Here is a 20161-nt window from a genome sequence, read left to right on the forward strand (position 1 = left end):
GTATTTTGTGCAGCATAGGAGGTATATCTGTATATATTATGGATGCAATCCATTTGTCTAGACATATTGGTCCCATTTGGTCTAAGTTCCAGTGGGTGCCAACTGGTACAGGGTCCAACTATGGACAAAACACAATTGAATAATTCAAATAGTACCAAATGAAAATTTTCTGGTCTGACAGGGCCTAAAAGGGAGCTCGACTCGACTTTTGTTGTCGAATTCATGTAACTGCAAGGCGAGGTTAAAGCAGACCTCTTTCGAACACTGCCATTAGATGCGGCGGGTGTAAAGAGAGCTCTGGGAGAGGCGCCTGAGGTGACGGCCGCCCGAACACTCTAGAGAAAAAGGAGGCTAGACCAGCCGGGATCCTACGTGACAAAATATTTATTTACAGAACCACTCTTCCCACATGGGGGAGAAGAAAAAGCAACGGAGACACTCAAGCGGCCACACAAGGTGCACGGGTGAGACATACACCGAGATGGAAACAGACACAGTGCATAGATCTGTGTTTACAACGTCACTTGCATGGTTTCACTTTTTTTATGCATTTGTGTGAGTGGGTGGGTGTATACCAAGCACTGACAACAAATTTTTTTTTTCTATCATTGTCCCCAATATCCACCAGATTCGTGACATATTATTTAGAAGAGAAGGAACAAAAGGGATGTGAGACAGAGTTGACTTCTCGTGTGCTGTCGCTCCTACTGCCACCCATATTTCCAAACGCTTCTCTAACGAAAGTAGTGACAAGCCCAACATTTAGCACACCCAGCTTCTCGTAGTCACTTTTCACATCAATCGCTAACAGTTGTGTGCCATTCCCTCTAACATTTCCCCCCCCCCTTTGTTTACACATTTGTACACATACACACGTACACATATATAGGCAAAGAAGGAATACAAAACATGACATGGTCTTCGGCAGCGGGTGGAAACCAGGAAGGGGGCCCTTCTTTCGCCCCTGCTTTTCGCATATGCAAAAAAAAAAAGAAAACGTAAGTGCGCACACATCACGGCTGCCTCTTCCTCCTCTCCCCCAGAGTCTCCCGATTTGAGCAAAAAACGGCGCCTCGTGAACATGCGTGTACATTATACGTGCGCTGAGTACCCAAGGGAACGACGGGAAAACGGAAAGCGAGCCGTCACACTGCTACCCACCTATGTGTATTTATGTATAATATATATATATTATATATATTTGGCTTGTATTTATAAAGTATGTACAGAGAAGCCACCCAGCGGTACCTCGCTGACTGCTCCCTCCACCAAACCGCTACACCTACGGTGTTTTCTCGGCAATTGAGGTTCCCCCGCTGAATAGCGAGCGCGCATTTTATGGTGTCCAGAAGGTACTGCGACGCTTGCCAAGCTGCGTATCATCGCAGAAAAAAAGACCAACTGGACAGGCCACAACGAAAGTGGAACTAAATGGAAGTTGACTGTTAATTCCAATCGTGTTCCAAATGGTTTCCAACTCTCTTGGTCCATAGTAGTGTTCTCCGGACCGAGCTGCACTCCGCCTGATTCAGTGATATTGTCCACCTGCACCTATTACGGGACGTTGACTGCAGCTTTGAACTATGTGGAGGCTCGCTGGACGCACTCCGTATGACATGAAGCACCCCAATCTTGAGTGGCACATTCGGACGGGTCTTAAGTCGGCTGCTTTGCGCAATGAATCAGTGACAGCCTTCGGTCACGAACATTGTAAGTGCGGGTGTCGGTGGTCAGTCAGGAACGCCAGAAGACTCATCAGCTGCAGGTGTATGTGTGCGTGCAGAGCTTGTGTAACGGGGTGACACTGACGCACATTGTGAATGATAATGAGTGGAACAGGAAATGTTGCACTCTGCTCGACAGTTCTCTAGACAGTGCGCTAGCTTCGACGAAGAGACAGTGCACAAGGTATACATAGTACTGGAGCCAGCTTTTGGTTACCCAATATTTTCGATGCTCCTCAATCGCCTTTGGAGCGCCAACAATTTTGTGCCTACATACACTGCTATGCTATGCTACAAATGTCGGTATGACAATATATGCAGCAATGCATGGTGCTCCTGTTAAGTGTTGGTTTGAGTGGAACTGCAGCTGTGCGCTCCAGGTGCAAGCCATGGACGATGGCATATTTTGCACAACTATTCGATGTGTGTTTTGCTGTCTAGACAGTATGGGCCTAGCGACATTTTTCACCTAAAGATTTGGGTCTTACAGACTAGGAAGAGCTTGCAAATGCAGTCCCAGAGGACGTGAAGAAATGGGTGTACTGCTGCAATGACAAATAAATGACAGAAGAGCGGATCATGACAACCATGCCTTGCATAAGGATGCGGAATGAATAGTACCAAATGTCTGATGAGAAGAGCAGTGACTGCAATGTGACCGAACACATGTGTTCCCCAAATGTTGAGACAGCAGAACTTGTCACAATCTACCAAGTTGAACGAAAGCACAGTAGGAAATACTTTCACAGGTCCAACACAAGACGAGGACACGTTTTCAATATGCCATGAAGGTAAACAGTATAACGAATGAAAGCGATGGGCCATTTGCGGCAGGATAAGCAACTGAGCAATGGATTAACACAAAGTGCCCAGCAATGACCTTACTAAAAGCGCAAGCTTCGAGCGCTGCAGCAGGTGAAGGGAGCGCTCACCAGTGGAGAATACTGCAAAACATTTAGGAATTTAAATGCTCTCTTCTGACGTCACTTATTTGGTTATAGTGTTAGCTATAATTTCTGTGATCTCACCTATCGCCGAAAGGTTAAAGAAAAAACTGTCCCGGGCTAAACATTGCCGCAACATTGAAGGTAGACCGCAAGGCGCGGTAAAGATGCCAGCTGCTGTGGTGTGAATACGTTGGTGACAAGGGAATGAAAGAAGTTTGCGAGCCTCACACCCCTATACGGGAGAGGATGGCCCGATGGTAATGAAACCAACTCCTTTTCCAGGGCTGTTTCGGAGGCTCCCACCAAACACTAGCCCCAGTGTTACCACTCCAAGAGCTTGCAGCACAGAAACACCTACATGGAAGACACGACGAAGCAGTACATGCTGCACTAGAAAGCAGTACATGAGCATTGCTGCCTGTACATGGAACCTAAGTCACATGTACTCTCACACGCCTATCACACAGCACAGTGAATGTGCACACCTGAACCTGGAATGAATCGCTAGCTGCTGGCTATATCGTAGATTTCGGTAGAGCTGACCTCTTGAAAGCAAAATGACCGAGTGATTCTTGCCACCCCAGCGAGGCTCAATAGCATTATCGAAGTCAGCCAAACTGTTTCACTAGTTATCATAACACTCCTCCGTATGTGTGTACAGTGTGTGTGACATTGTTATTGCTCCAGAGCATGGACACCCCTCTGTCAGCTTTTGGATCTGGAGCTTGGCTGTAAACATTGCAGGTGAAAAAAGCATTTCAGCTGTGTTTCACAAGTGTGCTGAAGATGCTTGCTGCCCCTTCGGTCGAGCACATGCAGAAAACCATGAACCACGAATAAGTGGAATGGGGGAAATAACGATGGAAAACTTTTTAACTATACCTTAACACTAGAGATCTGTGAAATGGTACAAGGAGTGGAATGTTGTGTATAAAGTAGCAAGTTCGAATGGTATCTCAAATATGAGCAACAAACATACCTGCAATGGCTGCAGGATGGCAATACGTTGGAAGAAAACGTCAAGAAACTTGAGAAAAACAAAATGCGCATTAAAACAAAACGTCAGGCACGCATGCTGATACCCTGTTCTTATATGGTGAACGGTTTCGGTGCAGCAGGGATGCAAAGCGTGCCATCACATCCTGGAATTGGTAATTAGAAAAAACAACTACAAAACAGCTAAAAACAACTTGAAGAACAAAGGTTAAAACAATTTAAAAGAAAGGTTATGGTACTGACAATGTATTTGACACCAAGCTTGCTCAGGACAGCAAAAGGAGGGCAAAGAGTAGAAAATCAATAAATATGACCTAAACAACATCAACAAGATTTTACATACTATGCGTCCTTTTTCTGGCTTCCCATCATGCGATAAAATTATCGAGCACATGTCAAGGTTCCTCTCATCCATGGAAGCACAGATCATGATCCACAGAAGAGTTCTGGACGAAGTCGGTAAAACCGCATTCAACGGGTCAGAATGATTTGAGATCAATTTTGACATTGCCAAGGAAAAAGGAGCATTTGCTAAAGGGGCACTGAGGACAACTTCTTAGCGATCATGTTTGAAGTAAAAATTAATGCATGGCTTTTTTCGAGTATGCTGACACTTTTCCAGCAGCAAAATATGCATTGATCGCTGTGAAAATTAGGTTTTAAGTGTTACAGCCTTGCGACTCAAGCTTATGACGTCCTGACCAAAAACAGCGGATGTCACAGTTCTGAAGTGCCGATGTAGCACGGCTTCAGGAGTCCACATAAAAAATTATGATAAAACTCGAAGTAGCACCAAACATTATAACAATGTTATAAAATTGTTGTGCGAGTCGTACTACTATTACCTTTACATTGGGACATTAACATTAAATATTGAACAATGTTAAATATATGCTGCGCACTAACTGTTACTGTAACATTCAAACTAAGAATTATGCTACCGCTAGATGTGAATGTTCAGCTCACAATAATAAAACATTATATGGGTCAATTGTTCTTGTAATGTTGAATCATGACTACAGAACATTGCCAATACATCTCAAGCAGCATGTCACAAAACTGCTTAAATAGTAAACATGTTAATCAAACTCTAGCAAAACGTTGCAGCCACACATATGAGGTGACGCCTGAATACGTACATAGCCCCTAAATTATGTAAAAAAATCTTTGCACATATTACTCATTATTCATATATTCATGTGCACGAGAGCCTTCTCTAATGGCCATACAGACCTCAGGCTATGTTATGTTAGCATGCAAGTGCATGGGTACCATGCGCTAGTAGCGTTGTAGCATTCATGTGTTGCCCTTGTTGATCCTTACAGCGTTGACTTCTACCCTCACGAATGAAGAATATCTGGTCTTGCAGGGTTAGCTTACCATTTTAGCAAATGTTGACCAATTGTTCAAACACTTACTCAAAGGAGGATAGACACCAAATTTTTGTGTCCTTTATTTATTTGCAGTGATGCACAAGGCTAAGTATACTAATTTACAATCGGGTTTTCTTCTAATGTTTTGTTTTAAAAGCAAAACGATGGCTCTGGCATCAATGTTGCATATAAGTGAAGGCATGAAAAAACTGCTACATAATTGCTGCTTTGTCAGTTTAATTAGCTACTATGCTAAAGGAAGCCTACTTCAAGAGCCAGAATGGCAATGAAAGAGAAACGGTGATTATATTGCAGCTTTTTCATGCCTCATGTGACCTACATGAAGCTCTGACCTCACAGAATGAATGAAACCAAAACACATGACAAAAAATTTCAGTTATAAATTATTTAACAGTCATGCAGGTGGCTACCACATGGTTAATGTTGAGTTATGTCTTGTGTATCACTGTACAGAACAAACATGCCACTAAAATTAGGTTTCTGTATTTTTGAGCATCAGAAGCTTGTAACAGTTCTGAAATGTTAGAAAAGAATATTAAGAACAATGCATTAATGTCTGAAAAAAAAAAAAAAAAAACATCGTTATAGCATTTTGGTGGTATGTTTTTACTCGCAAAATTGGGCAATGATGACAACACCTATATGCAGCCCTGTTAGGGCAACCTTCCAGGGCAGAATAGATTTGTAAGACGGCAGCAATTACCTGCAACCTTCCATCTATGTGCAGTGTAATAGCAGCAGAGAAAAGCTAAAAAGCTTTTCTGAAAACTTCATAGTTAAGGCAAATTTTGAGCTTATCCAGTATTTGAACCAGGACCACCACCTACTCATGCCAGCTGTGCTGCCAAGGCAATTTTTTTCTTTTGCTAATAGCTCACAAAAACTGCGTTTTTGGTGAGAGCAGTGTCTTGGTGATTAGAATGCACGTACAACCCTAAGAAATTAGTACAGCAGTTTTTGCTTAGCCCCCTGTCCACTTTGCTTCTGTACGTACATATAATGCTGTTTTTGCTTTTGTTCTGCAGGGCGTCAGGGCAACTTACAGTGTACGTACTTCAAGAAAAGGCAGTTGATATTGAATAAACTTGTTTGTCACTTATCATGTTCTGAAATTTTGTGGTATGTGTTCTTCCAAGAGGTTCTCCCAATGCCTAATTTATGCCAACTAGCCAAACATTAACAGTTATTTGTCATGCAGCCAATTGGTTGGTTCATTTGCACTATGACAGCATACCGGAGTCTTTGGCACCACATCTGTAGGCCAGTCTATACGGTCCCCTTCTTCAATGCTGCACTAACGCAGCAGCTTAAGTACCAACCAGCCCAAGTATTACTGTTAAACTGCATATGGAACCAACACTGAAGGACACATACCTCGTGACAAGTAGAGAATGAAAAAAAAAAAAAGCGATAATAAATAAAACATGTTGCAAGTTAGGAAAAGTGCCGTGCACAGGGCAAGAATGTGAGCAATAGCAACAGAAGCATCACCTCATATGCATGGCTAGCCCAAATGTATGACAGCCAAGCAGGCTTTCTCTAACCATCGAAAGAGTGAGTTCTTGACAATACTAGCAGTTAAGAATACAACACCATCTCCATCAAGCCGAAGATTTATACCACTCTTTAAAGTGATCGAATTGCGACTCTGAAAAGTATGCATTTGGCAACATGACAAGCAGTTCATTTGGTGAATAAAATAGGTCGCAGGTCATTACTGCATACAACATTATATAAGAGGCTTTCATTTTCACAACAAGCCATAAACCATTTATCAGTATTGAAATCTTCTAAGAACTATTGCACTGAAATATACCCTGATAGCAACAGGCCTTACAGCTCACAACTATTTGTCCCAGATAAAAAAGTAGGCAGAAGTCGGTGACTTGATTATTGAGAACAACAAATGGCTTGGGAGATACTATGTATTTTCATGCTGATCTAAAAGAATAAAATAAATGCTTAAAGAAAAGTGTACAGCAGTTATTTTTTTCTTACATATTTTGAGACCAGCAACGTTTTTGTGCAGATAAAGCATTACAAAACAAGCAGAAATTACACTTACGAGAAGCTAGCACAAATAACAGGCTTCAACCCAATGTGGAACAGCTTTTTAAGAGCCTGCTGGCATAAAGTGTACAATCACAGAGTAGCACGAATATTGACATCCCATACCCTGTATGAAATTACATTCGGTGTGCATGCCAACTGAAGCCCTGTTTCAAAAAATTGAGCAGAGAAAACTTGGAAAGCGAAAAGCGCAGTCCAGCATGCAAGGTGACGGCTGGTGACATGCTCTCTCTCATCCTTTCAAAGAAGACTTACGTTCTACTGAGAAGAAACGCAAGAGACCCTGCAAAACAGATGCAATTCTCAATGGCCAGGACCTTAAGAGCATCAAGATAGTTTCATTTCATAGCAAGCACTAATATTCTGCAGGTACATCCACCCTGCATGCAGTCCTGATAATGTTAACACGTCATAAAGTTTTCTGAAATATTACGAGCCCACACGTGTCGATATTTTGATTACAGCAATGAATGCGTTGTGCCTACAGAATGATCCACACTGCAGCTACATCAGTGAGCTTCAAGAACAGTGTGCTAGTGCCGTCAGTCGACAAGTGTGTTAAACAGACAACAAATACTTGCTGCCACCACAGTTCAGTATGAGCTGGTATAAGACTAACTTACAGCAATCCAGTTGGGGGTACATGCATTTAGATATTTTCAGAAGTTTGAAGTGAGGCCTTGGCAGCGTTCCATACAGTATTTTGTTGAAATGTGAGGTACCCAAGACACATGTCTGCAATACTGCAGTTCTGTTCGGTTTCTTTGGGAACATCATGAAAAAGGATGGGGTTATGGAGGAGGAGCACGTAGAGGCAAGATATTAAGAAGGAGCAAGTAAAGGTAAGGAGTGAAGGAGCACATAAAGCCAAGACAGGCACCTTGTATATTGTTTCTGTCATCCCATCTTCCTCCACAATGTTCTGAAGAAGCATGGACCTAGTTGCCCACACCAGGATTTTGATCACATGCTGTCGTCACAATCAAACAATATGTCATAACTTTGAAGTCATAACATGAACTGAACGTTTAAATGAATATAAATAGCAAATTCTTGTGGTGGGCAATTTCTTTGTTTTCCCTCCATCATCATGTGCATACATTTCTGGCAACTATTTTATTTATAGTTTAATGTGTGTGAGAGTAGAACCTTTTCTGGGATAAATCAAATAAAGAATAGTGTACCTACTCTACTGAATCAAATAGTTTACCTTGCGTATACCTATTGAATATGAATCAAATGGTGATAGAGCTTCATCAAATAGGCATCAAATATTTGAATTAATATTTTCTACTTTTACAAATAATCATACAGAATGAGCAAGTGTGAAAGACCAAAACCCAGCGGCGGTCCTGCAATGCAGTGCTAATTTGCGAAGTTAGTGTTAGAGCTACTAAAGGATGCCCATTTAGGCCTTCACTAAGGGGCCACCAGAGAAATTCAGTATGTTACCTTTTATGAGATTCAGGTTATACGTGTAGAAAAATTCTTACTAATGATGACAGAAAATAAGCCAGAACCACACCCAAAAGTGAGATGGGTGGCATATCAGCTGTGGCTTCAGACATTGCGAGCTTAGAGATAAGACTGCTAAACTTGGTTAAGCCTTGCCGTGTCGTTTGGCTTCACAGATCATGCATGAGCATTATGAACGCTGCCATTTCAATGGACCTCATAGAGATGCTTAACCCTTCACCCCACGCATACTGACCGATACATCATGGTACACAGCATTGATGTGAGCCTTCTGTTTCGAACATTCTTGAAGAAAAATACTACGGTGGGTTTAGTTGAGCATTGTGCAATTATTCGCAAACAATTCGGCATGATGACAACATATCTTATTCAATATGACAAATTTCTAAAATACAGTATCTGATTCGTCCAAATAATCGAATACGTCAATATTCAATTCGTCATTCAAAATTTTTGAGTATTCACGCACCCCTAATGGTTTTGGTTGTCTAATATGTTTCATATCTTAACAAAGTTAGTTAGAAACTGTCTGTAGTAAAAAAAGAAGTAAGTCTGATCAGCAAATGTTCTGGTTTTCTGACCACACTACAAATGAAATATGCTGTTCAAGAAAGACAGCTGATCCACATAAACCGGCGACATTTAATTATTAGGCCACATTTGGCTAAATAAAACGCTCATTTACAAACACGTAAAACAAAATCAAACTAAATAGCTAAGGCTGTGCACTAACATCCGTTTTTAAGTAGAAGCAGGTCTGTCTTTTACACAGCTCCTGGTGGAATGATGACCTGTCATCATGTTGCGGAAGACACAGGAACAATGATGCCAGGAGATGGGGAACCTCTTAAAAACTCCCCAGGGTTTGTGCAGATGGTGTTTTCTTTTTAGGTGGTCACAGGAGTGGTTTGCAACTTAGAAAAAAACAGAGGTCATTTTGCAGTTCTTTCAAACAATAAGATGCCAATCCCAGACAGCGAACTGCCTGCAGAAAAAAAAAAAGCGAAAATAAAAAGAAATAACCCTGCTGCCATTATAAAAAGCCCTGGCATACCTGGCATGATATTCCGTGGGACAGTGTGATCAGTACTCTACGGTTGCAGGTGGCGCCACCTGAGCAGAATTTAGATTTAGGAGACAGCACACAAGTGTACGGTTAATTACTGTGAGAACTTGTGGTGCAGTTATGCAAACATATTTCTTGTGGCAACAACAGCATGTGATCAATAAAGCCCTGACCTCTGCAACGTTAATGTCTGCTTTTCGCAATTATGATGCGCCTATTACATGAATGTATGGAACTTAAATAAAAAACCATACCAAGTAGAAACATGTAAATACAAGCACAGCAGTGAAAAGCTGGAAGAATAGTCCTTGCACAGAGATTTTAACAACAACCAGGCTCTGCTTGAGCAAGAGTACTGTAACAGAATTACAGCTTCAAAGGCTCTTGGGCAGCTTTGTGCTACCGAAAAATCTCTACCATTTGTCCTTTCTTCAGCCACTTGGACACCAATCATATATGTAGAGCAGGCTGAGAAATCTCATTAGGTGTTCAATAAAACCCCACAAATTTTACCTCCATTCAAATGTAGAATTGCGAGGGAGCCTGGTGTTGCGTACAAAACTAAAGCTCTCGCTACATATATGCAATTAATATATTACCACAGACAATTTTTCGAAAGTGTAATCTAACATTCCTCGCTAGAACACCTAGAACGCAGCCTCATGCTTCTCGCATCAAAAGTTAACCAAAATATATATATAATGCGCCAAACTAATGCAGCTTCATCAACACTCGAGTATTTAAAAATAAGAAACCGACCTCTAAAGCACGGAGCATTAGATCAAAGCAATAGGTTCAGCTACATAAAATTCGAATCGAGGAATTGGTTGCAGATCATGCGTCTCTAAGGTGCAGTAAATGAAACTGTGCTTCATTGGGCGAACCATCACAATGATATAGAAGGTTCTAATACTGCAAAATGCTAAATTTGTAAATACTGGAAGATGTGCAAATACTAGATACAGATGTATGCAAGGCAGGCGTTTCATCCACAATTTTCTGTGCTTGTCAGTGGGAACAAATGAAAATATCCTTTGGCAGAAATTCTGGAATTCCTGCTGGATGGCATTGATTTTAAGAGTATACAGAGAAGGTAGTCAAGTAAGCCCTCTGCACTTGCAGAAATAAGTTTGAAAACTGTTTCACGGCACACAAACTTAGGAAAACTTAGACGAAGGGCTCAAAACTTTCAAGGAAAGCAAGCAGAGAGATGAATAATGGCCTGCAGGCTGCCACATACTAAGGAGACAAACAATAGCATACCACACACCCAATGCAACTACAACAGAAATACTGCATGCATATATACAAGCATGTCTATCTGTCTAGCTACATATTTATACACACACGCATATAACAGTCAACAAAGCAATCAAGACCAGCACATGTGATGCACGGTGCTTGCACTTAAAATGTCGGAATCCTACACCATATGTCGATCACACTTGGAGCTTCATCACACTCAATGCTTAAATATGCAAGCTGTTCCTGGCTCAACGTCATAATGCTACAAAAGCAAAGAGATAATGCTCGATGAGAGCATTTTTTTAGAGAATCACAACAAACCAGCTACACATGACACAACACCGCAGTTTCCGCATAGTGCTCACAGAGATGCATTCAAAGCTGTAATGTGGGGGGATGTAAAAGATAATTTTCAAAAACATCTGCACAGAGGTGGTGCGTATTCACCAGCAATACATGCACAGTAGCACATGATGAAATGAGGGATCTAACATAAATACGGGCCGGTCCTCTTTCGGTGATTTTCACTCAAAGGAGTGCAAAATTCTTCAGTTTTAACTGTGTTTTAATGAATGAATTAGACCAAAGGCATTCCCTTAAATACCACAGGATAAGATTTGACAAGATTCGACATGGAACGATGCTGGAATCCTCAATTTCTTTGGCACTTTTCCCAAAAGGCTAGGGTCACGCAAGGAGTTAAGAAGACGAGAGTTGCCAGAAGATAAATTCACGCTCAAAAAATGCAAGTCACAGCTACCAGGTGTCTGTACAGGATCCGGGTCACTGAAAGCATTGCTCATGTGTTTGTTTTCTTCTAGAGTCTTTGAATACCTGTGTGACTGAACACTTTACAACAAAAGATAAAAATGCCAGACACATGTTAAAGCACAAAATTTCTGATATCACAAAGTCAGAGCAGTGGTTTACTGCGAAACCCATTAACTACATAAATGTGGCAGTTTTTTTAATAAAAAAAAAGATACTGAACAAAACTTGGCATTTGCATGTTAGTGATACCATGTTTTGCAACAAATCAGCAGTGATTTGTATCATTCAACAGATAAGATCCGCTGCTTCTACAAAGAAACTAACACAAATTTTAACAACATCTGTAGCACTCAACAGAGGGGCTTCATGTAACAGAACTCATGTTGGTACTTTGGCTCTTGAAATTCCGTTCAGCATAGCCAAAAAGTTAAAGACTGATCTCAAACTTTAATTTCACAGACCGGCAGCTCCACTGTAAAAATGAGTCAGAAATTCTAAAATATGCTAGTAGAAAAACCACACTAAGCAGACGCCTAGCAATATCTTATATCATCGTCACCAATAGCCGAGGTAACTTCAGCATAGGTCTAAACTCCTTGTGAAATCCTTATTCATACATGAAAGCTTTGTAACAATACTGCAACATATCACAGTTTCAAAGGAAATTTTAACAGAGTTACAGCACTTGAATTTTCACAGTGGCCTTATTTTTCAGGACTGCAGTGTCAGATTACGTTTGAGCATTCTTGACACCACTTTCTCTGCAGGCAGTGTTTGATAATGCTGCTAGTGATAACCCCCTATTCCTGCACATATGAATGAATCTTGAGTCAGTCTGCCAAAGCATTTGCAGATGAAGCAAGAAATGCTTAAACTTTTCAACACATTATATAGTAGCTTGAAATTTGGATCCACCCCTGGTGTTTGAGTAGATTAATCCCTGACACTGCCACAGCACTGGCAAGGACTCTGTCACGGAACGCCAAATCCTGTAATGCTCAGCCACTGAATATTCCAGATTATAGAGCTTCTAGGATTTTTTCAGTGGGTTCATTTCAAAATGTAAGAACTGTTAGATTTATCAAGAAAAGATATTTCATAACATACTTAGCTAATTTAGCGATTAGGGCAAGCTTTTGTATGAGTTTCTTTTAGCAGGCCCTTTTGCACCTCTGGCAGCTGGCACTGCGATCTTTCTTTTACAAGTACGACACTTCCTCCAAGCATGTCTGCAATTCACAAAGTTTCATCAGCAGAAATGTAAAATTCCAGCATTTATATAGCCATGCATTGCAATTGCAATTGCAGGTTACACACAGTGCATTGCAGGATTAGGAGATCTTCACTCGAGATGTCTGCTGCAGCAGATGTGCCCACTTACGGGACCTCGATCCGAGCCGTTAGTTCACAAATTCACACTAAGCCTTTTCTGCTTGTTGACACACTGGAGTCTCATGTCGGCAGATACCACAGCACTGCCACCTTTGAAATACATGCTGGACATCACAACAAGCACTTGACACAGTCACTTCAGGCTGCGAAATGTGTGCAGTAGCCTTTTACGCAAAAAACAAAAGCAAACGTCACACAAAGAAGAAACAACACTGCTCGATGATGCAAAATTTAAGACACCTAAACAGGTGTGGTATCCTTCTGTATCGGGTACATTAGAAGTGACGCTATGGACACGTTGCTGGTATGTGCAGTGATAAGCAGCCACTCCAGGAAGTAAAACATGCTTGAAGCAGAAGAAAAGCAAATAAAAGTTAACTTCTAGCAAGACCGTGGCTACAAGGGAGAAAGTAGCAACAACCACTAGTGAGAAAAAGCCGAGGCCTGGACATTGTTTTTTGAGGTCTATGACGGTGTCCAGGGTGATGCACAAGGTTACATGGTGGCCGCCATCTCGTGTTAGTCCAATGGGCATGGCTTGATGTGCAAGCATGAGGAATGTGAACATATGACGGCGAGCAAAGGACAGTTTAGTAGTTGGCATAACAAACACTCAGACAAAACTGGCATTCTTTCCATATAATGCGTACACACTGGGAAGGTAGCTTTTGCAGTTTTTCTGTCGTCTGCAGCTCTGTACTCTGCCTTGACATGTATGTTTCTGTGCTCCCTTAAAGGTGTCCAAATAACAAATGTGCATTTACATGGAGCAACAAAAGTCAAGCGATGTGATACGATATGCTATTTGATGCAGATGCCCGAAATGGGGTAGATTTTGCTGCATAATACAAAGCTGTGAAAAGTATATTTTTTTTTCCAGCAACTAGTCAAACTGCACCGTCATTTCCTGGGACAACACATTTGCTTAGCAATAGCGTATTCAATAAAGCCAATGATTTGGTTAACTTAAACATGACAGTAAACAACGCAAAATAAGAACGTCCATTGTGATTTATTCAACCAACAACAGTTATTGCACAGAAAGCTTGTGCACTTAAAATGAGCAAAAGAGTGAGTAACTTGGCAATTACCCTCACTGCTCGACTACTTTTCACTTGCAAATATTTACATGCGATGTTGAAATGTTTTTGTTCAGTCAGCACAGTGGTTGTGAAAAGCAGCCTGCATTTGCAACAGGAACAATTAAAAGTGCTCACACACCACATACTCAGCTCGATCAGCATGATAAACAACTGATGACAGCCTCTAAAAAAATCCTTGATGCATATTCGAATGTATCCAAATGCAAGTTGGAAAAGCCAATAAGAGAGCAGTAAGAATAAATACAAATCAAGGTTGTGACTCGCTAAAAGTGCACCTGAAGATACCAGTACCTCACTGCACTAGATGTAACATCGCCAACTATGAACGGGGATGCCTTGCTCAAAGCGGCTCGAGTGCAGACAGTTTTGATGCCAGTTGCCAATGCGACTCCTGTAGCGGTGTCGCAATACATCACACACTCAACTCAAACTACAAAGCATGACGAAATTCGGCTTTCACCTTAAACAACTCCAAAATGAACTAATTGCTTGCTTTGTTCATTTGAAATAACCAATTGTTTGCAATTTCAATCCATTTAAGCTATTCCGGGGCGCCCTCAAGCAGCTATCTCGACTTAAACACAGAGGTGCTTTGTTCAGTTGCCGATGACTGATGCATAAACTGCCACAAGAGTCATCCGTAACACTTTATCTACACGCATGTTAGTTGACAGCGGTCTACTAACCAGTGACCAGTCCTACAGCGCTTCCACTAGTAAGTTCGGTGCATGGCAGACACTTAACATAGAACGTGCTTGAAGTATAGCTTTATAGCACACCAGTACCTTGTAAAGAGCGGGGTAAGACCAAGGAATGTGAGGTGCGCTAGATTTGCCTTAGAAAGAGCATTGTCCAAAACAAGGTGCATAAACAGGGTGCATTAGACCCTTTTACAACACGCACGGTCAACAAACAGTAAACAGAACACCTGACTCTACATCGCAAGTTTTTAACCACACACGACCTTGACGAAGCATTGAAATGCTTCGGGTAAATGCATTCACTTTAACATGCAATACAATACCAAACAATAATTGTGGTGTAACACACGCTCACCAGTACCTAATTTTCCCCTATTTTGGTTCGCCCCTATGCGAGGTCACTCAAATCAACTGTTACTCGAACTTATTTCATGCAGCCACGCCGAAAGGACAAGTGCTTGTTGGAGAGTATAAACTAGTAGCAAAAAAAAAAAAAAGAAAACGCAACCAATATAAAACTATATGCCATTATTGCACGAATGAGACTGCCACAAAGATGGCCACAAATCAGATGCTCATCTTGCACCATCAAGTAAGCTTTGCGGCAACTTAGGTCATAGGAATGCATAGAAATGCAAGTGAACACTCGCACGTGAGGTCCTCAACTGAACTGCGGCGGTGTGGCGTGAAATGATGTAACACATTTGTGTGACAAGTGGCGGTGATGACAGATCAGAGGCTTGGTGGACTTCAGTGGGCGCCACAAAAGATCATGATACAGTGCATGCACTATCTTCACGGGATAACAGCGACAACAATGAGAATCGGGCAAACGTGAGGTGCGCGCAACGAAAAGGCTCGACGACGACAATGCTGCCAATGCCATCCTGCGTGACAGCGGCTAGGAGCTTCACAGCGTCGTGTCACAACTCGTGCAGTAAGAAAAAGAGGGAATGAAAGAAAAGTGATGACATCAAGGAGTGGACGATGGCACATACTTCTCTATCACCACCTGTCCTGTGTGCTGTGAGTGCCATTTTCCTGCTTGTGCCCGTCATAGACAACTGCTACTAGTGCCTTGGCAAGAGGACTAAACTCAACGACAATAAATTCTGTGGACTGATCCACGCACATCAGGCTATGGCAGCTGTCAAGGGCTACAGCAGTGCAGCTACACGAGGCAAGGGACCACACACATAAAGGACAGTGCAGGAACAGTGAAGATGTGCTGCACATAAGCATCCCCCCTCCCCCCTCCAAAAAAGAGTGCCCCGATGTTACGACACCACGACTGCCCCTTGTTTCTTTGACAGTAACAATCATGGTAATGGAGCAAGAGCTACATGAGACTGCAGTCCCCTTGTCTTTCCTTCATTCAGTTACTTCAGAGGAGAACGGGGAATACTCACGAGCAGTCAACACCAGGCGCCTGGATCCCTCATAAAGAAGGAATTGAAATTGGAGAAGGAAGGCATTCACCTTGCAGGTATCAAAACTCGAATGGCTCATGCCAAGGCAACATGACACCAAGGAAAAGGCACACAATGTTATCAGTAAGATCCCATACACTCACTGGCCAACCACATGAGATGGGGGAGACAATTTCCTGCAAGGATCCTACGGTGCCGAACCACAGTAAGCTGATAGTGACAAGAGTGCAGCCACAGACTACTGTCGACATCTGGAAGGTGCGTAGCTAGGTAGCACTGGGCCTAATACAATACTGTACGCAAGATATCCTACAAGGGGCAGGACAGGTCACCAGTGGCACTAACTGGGACACAGGCCCGCAGTCCATTTCTCACAATGAAGGGGTTGGAGGACTGCCACCTTATGTAGCCAGTGCCCCAACCACTGCTTGTTCCTCCCCAAAAAATAGCCAAGCTCACCTGGAATCACCGAGGACACTCTTTTTGGAGTCTTTTCTGCATTTCTTTACACCTTGGAAAGTGGGGGGGGGCAGGGGGGAGGGAGTAGTCAGCCCAGCAGGTGCCATTGCTGGGTGCTGTGACAACCTGAGCCTAATCTCTGGTAGTACATCAAAAACAAAGAAGGCGCCGAGGGACAAGCAGCCAAGACCATCCCACCCTTCGCAAACTCCAAATGCAGTGTAAGCCATTCGTTCACTCCCACTCGCTGGTTATGCTTGTACGCTGCAACGGGGTGGAGTGGTTGGGTTTCGGAATGCTCACACGGTGTTTGTTGTCCTTGTTACACCTATCACCCGGACAGCTGGGCCGCCTCACCAGATGTGTGCAGTGGTGCACGTGTGGTGATGACGTGGGAGGCTCTGGTGGAGAGGGGGTGGCTGTGCAGAGGTGGTGGCGGTGGGGCTGAGGCACCGGTGCAGGGGAGCCTCCTTCTTTCTTCTCATCCGGGTGGGAGGCTAGAGTGCGGTGCTCTGGCGCCGCAGATCACTGGGCTCTGCTGCGGCAAACAGGTTGGGGTTGTCGCCCAGGGAGCTGTCCAGCTGGCTGCATTTGCGCTCGTACTCCTTGTTGTACTTCTCGATGGCCTGCATGGGATGGGCAGCAACTACAGACACAGCCCAGCCGGGTAGTCAGAACTTTTCCCTCAGCTTGTGCATTCAGTGTTAGTGTTCATTACAATCAGCAGCATGACAGATTCCCAAAGAACGGCAGTGGAACAGGGAGTGTGATGTTTTTTTTCGGTTCTCCAGTCGTGCATGCATTTTCACATTTCGACAACCAAAATGTGGCAACTCTGACATAAATGCATGCCTACCAATCTGGTGAGATCAAAAATCGGAAAGTCTTTATTTGCGCCAATGGTGTAAGGGGGGGGGGGGGTCTGCACTAACTGCACACAGCTGACAAGGCAGGAACGACCACCCAGCTGCCATCAGTCAAGATCGGCACAAGGCAATCCTTAACTTTTTTATGCGGCCAGGCCACATCTACTCTGGCTTTGGCTTGAATTCATGCATCAGGTAATGGCGACGCTGCTGATTAAAGTGCAGCTGCAGGTTTCTCGATGTTAGTTTTGCAAAAACCATTCTTGCACTGGCAGAGGCCGCTTATAGAGAGATTTAGGGCAGTGGTCGTATAACCGGAAAGCTAAGTAAAAAATCAGGAGTTTCCTGGGCAAATTGGGAGGGTTTGCAGGTATGCATATGGCCCATAAGTGGCCAGCTGCAGCACTGCATCGCTGTTTAAACAACTGCTCTCGCCCAGATGTGTGATGCCGGTGCCTTATTGCACAGCACCACCATTTTTGATGCCAGGCAAAGTGCACAGTGCCATTGTTAGAAGCAGACCTCCTCATGATGACACTGGGAAACTGTTGTCACCACTATACCACAGCAGTGGCAGATCGAGCACATAGGTGGTTTTCTTTCACCTCCTGAACCAACTTACATGTCCGCTTTTAACATAACAACTATTGTGAAGATATCCAACATTTAAAAAAATGTGAACAAATTCGCTGCTGCTGGCTAAATCGTATGCATACTATCACCTGCTGTGCACTTCATGCCCATTCCTGCCAACTAGATGCCAAAGATGACTAAAGATGGGCACCTTGAATAACTGCATCCCTGCCCAAATAATTGATCAATGCCATGTTCAAAGGGCAGAAATTTGTACCGTTTCTCACTCCCACCAAATTTAATGTTGAAACATTACTACTCATATTCTTGGATTTTGCTGAGGTGGCTCTGAAGTCATCTTTGAGCACCCGCTTGAATAAAAAAGCTCACCACCAGTGGGTTTCATACCGAGGGCAAGGCACAGAGATCGGCTTTGCTGGCCACTGTGTTGGACCACTACACCATTTTGGCAGCCACTTTTTTCACTTGCTAAGCTGTCAGTCTGTAAAGCTGTGCTTTGGATATTGTCCGTGCTTGCGCTGACAAAGCTGCACAATAGACCTTAATGAGGTTTCCTCCTTCGTAACAAAAGACCATGGCACCTGTCAAATATACAACAGAATCTCGATGATATGGATTCCACGGGACCGCAAAAAATATTTGCATCCTGCCGAATTCGTATGATCCCAAATAAGCAAAGTTTAACATGAAAATGAAATACAAGGATTATTTGGCTTAACTGCTTTCGACTGAAAAAGTCATTAATGACTGGCTTGCACTTTCCTGGGCTTGATGTCAGCTATCAGCCCAGCATAAAAAGAATAAAAACGTTCTGCATTTTTGTCACTCAGGCTGCCGACGATAATGGTGCAGCGCAGAATGCCAAAGGCGTTGAGGGTCTCTTCCATCGATGGTAGTGGGTCAGTCTCTTCTTCTTTGCTGTGAGATGACAACAGTTCATTGTTTTCATAATTAATTAAATCTTCAATAGTTAGCAACCCGCAAGTTGCAACACTGCCATCTGCAGTTAAAAGTCCATCAAGCTTCTTCAAAATTTCGAGCTTCTCTTTAAAAGAATGAGCCTTCCACTTCCAATCTGCATCTTCGGCATGCACTTGTCCAGTAACATCATTGTCATCTTTCGACAGCATGGAAAACTCACAGCAGCAGACCAGCAGCAAACAGAGGGATATGCATCGGCGGAGGGAGGGGAGGGGAGGCAACAAGGTCCAGTAACTTGCAAGATGCCATAGGCCAATCAGCAACTGCGTGACATCGCCCACGCAGCCAGTTCAGCTGGTGCCACGGAACATGGGTGAAGGAAAAAGGGCGAAAAGAAAGGAGGTGCCCTCCTCACAGCAGTGTGGGCTCATTTGCTTGAGCAGGTGGTTGCACCGGTCACGCGTTCATATCATCCGCGTGGAGTTGAAAAATTGTTAGTATAATCCCGAATCTTGTTCGTATAATCCGGGGCACTTCTAAAATTCATATCATCCCAAAATTTGGATCCACCGTACTCGTATCATCGAGATTCTACTGTACTTCATTAAAAATGGCAAGATATGACAAAGCAAAGATAAACGAAAGAAAATTTAGCTAAACAAGTGCAAAAAATTGGACATTCATGTTAAGGGGGGATGCTAGGCTAAAGGGTCAACTTTTGAACGGCTGTACCAATTTTCATAAAATTTTCTGGAGTGGCTTACCTTCCTCTTATAAGAATATATTCTAAATTCCATTGCCCTACCACAAATAGGTAATAACTTGTAGCTGCTATACTGAACAAAGAAGTGTGTCAGCTTAGGAAAACTATCATTTTAAAAACAATGAAGATATACTAATTTTTTGTGATTGAATACCTTCTAGATAGTTCGTCGTGCAGGGTAAGGAGAATTGCGGGCTTTTTACGGCATTTTTGTAAAAATTTCTGCATTTGGAAAACAAACTT

At 42.8% G+C, this 20161-nt stretch overlaps 1 protein-coding gene across 2 annotated transcripts in view; it reads right to left on the reverse strand.

The window, feature by feature from the left end:
- Window positions 1-366: 366 nt before the first annotated feature.
- Plc21C (Phospholipase C at 21C) overlaps window positions 367-20161 on the reverse strand; it is a 290194-nt gene continuing 270399 nt past the window's right edge. For both annotated transcript variants that reach the window (XM_084580466.1, XM_084580465.1), the window contains one exon: window positions 367-17400. In XM_084580466.1, the coding sequence (XP_084436592.1) occupies window positions 17272-17400 (129 nt within the window). In that variant the 3' untranslated portion in view covers window positions 367-17271. The remainder of the gene's footprint in view (window positions 17401-20161) is intronic.

The sequence above is a fragment of the Amblyomma maculatum genome, chromosome 10 (genome assembly GCF_055883805.1).
Source record: "Amblyomma maculatum isolate TAMU_Amacu chromosome 10, ASM5588380v1, whole genome shotgun sequence".
NCBI lineage: Eukaryota > Metazoa > Arthropoda > Arachnida > Ixodida > Ixodidae > Amblyomma > Amblyomma maculatum.